Here is a 7,651-nt window from a genome sequence, read left to right as displayed (position 1 = left end):
CCCCCACCTCTTTCTCCTTTTTTGAAACTCCCATCTTGATCCTATATCTCCTCTCTTTCTTTCTCTTCAGACTCACTGCCTCAAACACTACTTGCCTCGCCTTTTTCTTTTTCTTCTTCGAAGAACTTTCCAGCTTCTTTCTCTTTTTTTGAAACACCCCCATTTTCTTTGAATCAGTAAAAGGGTGTGATGAACACGAAAAAAATAGAAAAGCCAATAATTTATTTTTGCTTCTAAATTATTATTTATCGCAGAGTTTGAATGTGATGAACTTGAAGCTTTTTTTAATGAAAAATCTACAATTTCTTCATCTCAAATTAAATTTTCAGTCATTATTTATTGTTTTGATAATGTCTTCAAAATTAAATGTGTTTTTGTGAGATTGTGAGATAGTTTTGAGATCTTGGATCAATCTGAGTTTGTTCAATTGCAATTGTGACTGAGTTGTTTTTTTTAACCAAAGGGGATTGTGACAGTTGAGGAACAAGCGCTGATTTTTTCTAAAAAAATTTGCTTTCTAAATTTGTGAATAAATAAAAAGAAACAAAAAAAGAATTTAAAAAATCAAAATTTAAATAATGTTCTATGTGGCAATGATGTGGCGCTGACATATCAATGACTTGGAGCGTGTGGAATACACTTGCCAATGTGAGACTGGTATTATAATTTTAGGGTGATATTAATTTCACTTGAAAAGAGATTAGGGGTAAATAATTACCCGTAAAGTTAAAGTACTAAAGTAAGTTTTGCTACCAAGTTTAGGGGGGATTTTATGTATTTTCTCTATTTTAAAATTGATTCGTTAAATTTTAAACATCTTACTGAAGTAGTAAATTTGTATCTCTTGTGCAGTGAGATGTGCTAGTGTGGAGAAGTGCATGATATTTATGCCAAGAGTTGATTTATGGGCCATGGAGACATCTGACCTAGTCTGTCAAGAGGATGGTTGCTCTTTATTAAACCCCGAATCATTAGGCAAGGACGAGGAAAGGAGCTTTAACCATAGTGCTGACCAGGCTGGAGATGCTCTCAAAAGAGCCTCCTATCTGTGGAGCTCCTTTGTTGAGCAAGTGGAAAGTATATGCATGGCCACATCCGTGATGCTTCTGGTATGTGCCTTTTGTCCTTAAATTTGCCTTGGGACCTTTATATCTTTTTGAATATTATGTTAAAGGAATACACCTTGATGTTTTGTCATATTATATCAGCAAGGTTGCATGTGGAAACAAGAAAGCCACTTGTGGCATACAATATGATTCTCTTTAATTCTTTTAAGAAGACTATCCTAGATTGCGCAAGTACTTTACAACTTTAATTAAAGAACTCACTCTTTTGCACCCCACGCCCTTTTCCTGTTTCCCTTAAACAGGCTACATCTGATGTGCCATTGGAAGCACTCCCTGTTAGAGTGAGGCAGTTCTTTAAAAGTCAGCCGTTGAACAGCAGTATCCCGTTTCCCTTGGAGGATTCAGTTTCTAGATTTTCTGAGCAGCTTGATAGAAATTTTGATCAAGAATGTCTGATTGATTCCTCAGCCGCGATGTTGTCAAAAGATATAGCTCAGCACTTCATTCAGCTGATTCATCGTACAAACCATGTCCACTTGCAGACATGCAATGATGAAGCTAGTGATAAATCTGAGGGCAATGCTGCCATAGAATGTCAGAGGTCAGATCTTAGATCAACCATTGAGCCTGTGAATAAACAATGTCCACTTCCTACTTCTGCAATAGCCAACAGTAGAAATGTAAAAGGGAAATCAAACTTGATGTTAGCAATTACCACATTTGGCTATCAAATTCTGCGATATCCTCATTTTGCTGAACTTTGCTGGTTTACATCCAAGTTAAGAGAAGGTCCTTGTGTTGACATAAATGGACCTTGGAAGGGTTGGCCGTTCAATTCTTGTGTCATTCGTCCTATTATCTCAACGGGAAATGTTACCCTTCCACCCAACAATAATAAAGGCAAAGAGAAATACTGTATGGTGCGAGGCCTGATAGCTATTGGATTGTTGGCATACAGAGGCAAATACTCATCCGTCAGAGAAGTTTCTGCAGAGGTTCGAAAAGTTCTTGAGCTTCTGGTTGAACAGATCAATGATAAAATTCGGAATGGGAGGGATAGGTATCAATTTGTTCGTCTTTTATCCCAAGTTGCTTATCTCGATGACATGGTTAATAGCTGGGTTTATTCGTTGCAGAGGTAAGTTTTGCTCTAACTGTAGTTCATGTACAGTTTTCTTTGGTTTCTTATTGCCAGCCTTACATCTAATGTAAATGGCTTTACTTTCAGTTTAGGGGGAGACTCTCAACTTGCAGAGGCAAACCCAAAGATTGGTTGTGCTGGACTTCCAGAAAGCGCTGATGCTCCTGAGAATACACCTCTGAGGGAGGGAGGTTGTGAGCTAGAAGAACCCCTTGACAAAGCAGAGACATTAGAAACATGTCGTCCAGAATTAACTGCTGAAAATTGTACGCCTGCTAATCCAGAAGCAAATGGTGTTTCTAATTTTCCAGATATCGGAGCTGTAGAACACGAGCCTCTCCACTTGGTGGCTGTAAACCATTCTGCCCCTTCTAGGCAAGTTACTTGTTCTGTACACAGTGTTCTTAATGATAATTCATGCATGCCAGATGATACTGACAAACATTTAGGAAATATTGGAGATTGTGTATTAAAGAGACAATCTAATGGGCTCATGGAGTTAAACATTGATGATGTTCAAGAGGATGGTAGTAATTATTCCAAGGACAGTTGTGGCATTGAGCATTCTAATTATACTTTGAGTTCCAACTCAAATGGCAGATTGACCACTCTGAACAACCTTCAAATTGGAGATAGCAACCAAAAGTCTGTTGGCAATAGCATAGGTCTTGAATGTTCAAATATATCTTCCAATCTTTCTACTGATTCTAGCATAGTGTGTTTATATCGGTGCTGTCCTCAGTGCCTGCTGAACCTTCAGCGCACCTTGAAAAAAATGCTTTCCTACGAGTGGGGACTTAAAAAGGCCGAGTTTATAGTAGAGGATGCTTATGACTTTCTGGCCTCGTTAGCTGCAAATCTTCATTCGGCTTTGAGGGTATGGTTGCTTGCTGATGATTCAACTTCGTTTGATGAGAAGCGAGTACAAGAAAGGTACAGTGAATCCTTTGAATGCAAGCAAACTAACTTGTGTGAATGTAGAAACTTAGAGAACAGGTTAATCAAGCTGATAGAATGCAACTGCCATTTGAAAAGCAGTGTCCAAACTGAGAAATGCAAATCTTCTCAGAATTTGTCTCAGGAGTTTATATTTAGAGATGGTGTACTGACCAATTTAGATGAGAAGGATGTCTCTACTCATTGTAAATTTGAGACTTTATGCCTTTGTTCTCTTGTAGAGTGGATAGTAATGAGAAAAAAAACCACTTGATTTATTGGCATATGCCGGAATTTTTTTTTATGAACTGCAATGTAATACGTATAAGTTGAACTCTGAGATGTAAAAAATCAAAATTTTGGCTTTCTATTTCAGTTCTTTTTTAAAAAAAAATCTTGAACAATCAGTGGTTCGACTCTTTGTTGCGTCTATTTTCTGTACTGTTTCTTTAACTGCTGCTGTAATTGAGGCGCTGGACGCATTATTGTTTACTTCTAGTTTACCTAAGTTTCTGAACTAACTGTTGTTGAGCTTTGACAGATTCTATTTTAGGTAAATGTATCTTGTTCCAGATTGTATCTCTTTATGAAAGTTGATCCAGATACTGTCATTATGTATGTTATTGTAAGACCATGTAGGACATAAGAGCTGTAATTCTTCCATCTCAATCTAACATCGCATATTTATTTTGGAGCGTCTCAAACTATTCGACATCTGTCACTATACAAGGTACCTACCTGCTATCTTTTCACCAACACAATTTTCAATCCACTTCATTGACTACTAGGTCAGGTCGTGAGGTGCAAAGATGGATCAAAGTTATGAAAGAAAATGGTCTATTCGCAATTTATACAAGTATGCACAAGTTGTTCATTTCTAGGAATTTCAAAATATTCATGACCCCTTCTTGGGAAAGAGAACCAAAATAGTTCCGCTCCAAACTTCCAAAAGATTAAAACAAGGCTTTCTTTTTCCACAAAAAACATAAGCTGTTCATGAGTAGAACCCTGAATATTTAGAAATCTAGATTCTAGAGGGTCAACAGTCCATCAGGGCCTCAAAACCCTCAATCATCTTCATCTTCATCTTCATCCAGCGCAGTAAAATCTTCTATCGCATCAGGTCTAGCATTTTGCTTACTCATAGAGCGGACTTCATCAATTTCTATAAGTAAGAAAGGGTCACATAACACCCTTTGCGCCTTCAGAATTTTCGGACAACCTGAAAGAAAATTAACTTGCATTTAGTTGTTGAATGAATAGGAACCCATTTTTGTTAGGAAAATCACAAATACCTGCAACGGGACATTGGCCACGTGTGCTTTTGGACTTCATGTACTGCATAATAGCCTTCTTATCGTATATATGCTTGCAGTCCATGCTGCAAGGAACAAAATATGAAAACCATATATTTAAATGAACATGAATTTCTAAGACAAATTTTAATCAGCCTGTTACTGATGTAACACACCTAAATACAGAATTACTGGGTAAAAGTAAAAAACTAAGAATGCAAGAAAAAAAAAGAGGTTGTGTGTAAAATTCTTAGATGGGGAGAAGAGAAAATATAAGGAAGCATTCCCGCACCCTAATAGAATTTGATGCGCCTTAATTACCGATGTGCATTACAACTTAATAACTCAAAGAAATTATAATAAAGCCAATTGTTGGGCTCAACAGTTCTATTGAGAGTTAGTTACAATATAGTGATAAAAAGCCTCATTTGAGTCAGAAGCAGTGTACTGGATTGAGGTTATAGCATCTGAATCAAGAATACGCAGAGCAATGAACCTTAATATAGTGGCAAGTGGGAGAATAGATCATATCAAATATGTATGCAAATGTAAAGCACTTACATGGGTAACTATCTACAAATGCTCGTGTCTAAAGCACCCTCTCCATTGGAAACCTAGATATGCATGAAATGGAAGAAAGATATTCACCATACCTACGAACTGGTTCAACAAGTTCAGTAATGGGCTTTCCACTTAATGGGCAAGTCACATTCAGAAGGTTGCATTGTGTACTGGTCATTACAATGTCCTCCTGCTCGTCACCTGGCATTGGCTGTCCTTCGTGATGAACATGCTGCAGAAGAAAGAAAGAGCTCAATTACCCATAGGAGGTTACTCAACAGAGCCCTTAAATAATATAACGGACGGGTTAATAAATTTAGAATACAAATTAATCAAAACTATAAATGGAGATTTCAAATGGAAATAGTCATCCAGTGGACATGGTTAAATGGAGAAAGCAGATGGTGGCATTCAAGAGGAAAAAGTCTCCCCTTTTGCTGGGACCATCTCTCTTCTTTATTATTAATTTTCTCTTTCATCTTCTTTACCGCTCTTTTTCTCTTTGTTGTTTTTTCAGCACAGGAGGGTTGAGTTCTCTTCTCAGTGCTCTTGTTCAATATAAGTAAGATTGCTTTTCTTCCAAACAAGAATGCAAAAAGTTGTACAACTAACAAGAAAAACATACCCAGACGGCTTCCCGGAATTTTCTCAACAAGGACTGGTTCTGAGTGTGAGACGATGATCTAGCCTTTGATTTTGCAATTTCTTCGTCAAACTTCTTCTTAAAATTCGTTGGCTGCAGACAAATGACATAGGGAATGCATATAATTGAAACCTTAACAGTCCAAGCTGAGCAGCAGAAGATCAATATATATATTTTGAACGAAAAGTCACCTCTGGCCCAGGCTCTAATTCATCACCTATAGACTGAATTGCCTCAGATAGATGCATGCACTCATCAGATGCTGCCAACAACTGAACAACACCATCTTCAAGATCTTTTACCTGCAACAGAATAAGCCAAAATCATTTACATTCCATCAAGAAAGAAATTGTATGGTTCCCAATAATATTGAACAATATTTGGATCAGTTTTTAACTTCTTAACATCAACAATTTTACAGTATATCACATCATCTGCTAGCTATCAACATATAATTCACCTAAACATTTTGAGGAAACTAACCTTATGTGTTCTATCATCAGTCATTACATACTGATAGGTGGAATCGAGTACTATCAAGCCAGTTTTTTCTTCAATTAGTTAGGATATTCATAACCTTCAAATAGCTTCATTGAACCGGTATTTTGTTCAATTTCTGACTAGAGGTTCAGTTCCTATTGCAGATTACACTGGTACCAAAAGTCAAAAGAAACACAATGGACTATGTACATGATTATTCTAACAAAGCTTCAAAATTTGGTAGTATTTCTAGAAATTTATCCCCTCGTCCCTAAAGAATGTGAGATTTGCAGTATTAGGTGCAAGCACATCAAATTTTTGGTGTGAATTCAAACATAAATTTCTTAACTTCTTTAAAAAAATTTTTTTTTTTTACAAACTACATAGAGACTACTATGAATTATGTATCCAAAAAGAAATATTGCATCAACTCCCCAAATAGCAATATTACCATTTCTTTGAAAAGCTTGTCTAGTACATTATTTTCAAAAGCTTTTTGTGAACCTAAGCTTGGTCATTTGACAAGCACATCAAGTTAAAGCAAAACCGTTTGGAATTGGGACGGACAGACGAAGATAACGTACAAATTACCAAAACTACTATTCCCTTTGTCCCAATTTATGGGACACTTTTCCTTTTAGTCCATTCCAAGAAGAATGACACCTTTCTATAATAAAAAAACAATTTAACTTAAAAATTCTCCTCTGACCCTTCATGATTGATTCATAGTCACACTAATGGTCAACAAGTGTTTTAAACCACAAATTTCAAAAGTCCAAGTCAAACACCATATAAATTGAGGCCGAGGGAGCACAAACTAAGATAATTATAAGCATTCAAACTAACCAATGTAAAAGTAAAAAATTAAGGTGAGATTCAAGTTCAATACTACATCTACCGCTCACATAGCACTAATTGCAAGGGAAACATTTAAGAATTAAAAAAAAATTGAACATATAACTAGGGTTTATCATGAAGTACCATTTGGGTTCTCTCATCTCTCTCCAAGTGGACCGCGATATCTTTCATCATAGTCACAGACTTCCTAATTTCCTGCAATAGAAAACGAAAGCAGTCCGATTAAGAACGAGAAAAATTGAAATTTAAAGTTCAATTTCAAAAGTTGCGAGCGCAAGCTTAATACAAGGATGAGGGATTGACTGTCGGAGTACAGCGCCGATGTATGAGATCTGATCCTTCCGGCAGCTACGCCGCTGCCTGCGCCGGACGTCGACGCCATTCTGAGTATTTTACGGCGACGTTTGAACTGAAACACTAGATTTTATTTGTTCCTTTTTTTCTGAAATTTGGAGGGAAAAAAGTGACCTTTTTGTAGTAGAAGCGCGAGGGCAGAAAACTATTTTATGAAAATACATATTTAGGCATTAATTTTATATCTGCTTGCAAAAAGGCCCTGGAAGTTCCATTTATGATGTTTCTTCCCCCAAATCATCTTAAATAATATTCACACCAGAAAGTTACAATTAGTATCACTATTTGAACTTATAAATTACCAATAAATCATCAT

The 7,651-nt window shown here is 36.6% G+C and overlaps 2 protein-coding genes across 2 annotated transcripts in view; one reads left to right on the top strand and one right to left on the bottom strand.

The window, feature by feature from the left end:
* LOC102599159 (uncharacterized) overlaps positions 1-3,519 on the top strand; it is a 9,897-nt gene extending 6,378 nt beyond the window's left edge. The window contains exons 4-6 of the mRNA XM_006348216.2: positions 853-1,109; positions 1,370-2,205; positions 2,296-3,519. Of these exons, the coding sequence (XP_006348278.1) occupies positions 853-1,109; positions 1,370-2,205; positions 2,296-3,418 (2,216 nt within the window). The 3' untranslated portion in view covers positions 3,419-3,519. The remainder of the gene's footprint in view (positions 1-852; positions 1,110-1,369; positions 2,206-2,295) is intronic.
* A 448-nt stretch (positions 3,520-3,967) lies between these two features.
* Positions 3,968-7,436, bottom strand: LOC102598833 (E3 SUMO-protein ligase MMS21). Its single transcript, XM_006348215.2, has 7 exons — positions 7,268-7,436; positions 7,105-7,176; positions 5,835-5,945; positions 5,626-5,736; positions 5,093-5,232; positions 4,440-4,525; positions 3,968-4,366 (listed from the first exon to the last, which is right to left on the bottom strand). The coding sequence occupies exons 1-7, from the start codon at positions 7,361-7,363 to the stop codon at positions 4,212-4,214; spliced, it is 771 nt and encodes a 256-aa protein (XP_006348277.1). The 5' UTR covers positions 7,364-7,436; the 3' UTR covers positions 3,968-4,211.
* Positions 7,437-7,651: the final 215 nt, after the last annotated feature.

Source organism: Solanum tuberosum, unplaced genomic scaffold (assembly GCF_000226075.1).
Source record: "Solanum tuberosum cultivar DM 1-3 516 R44 unplaced genomic scaffold, SolTub_3.0 scf00096, whole genome shotgun sequence".
NCBI lineage: Eukaryota > Viridiplantae > Streptophyta > Magnoliopsida > Solanales > Solanaceae > Solanum > Solanum tuberosum.
This window is presented reverse-complemented; position numbering and strand designations above follow the sequence as displayed.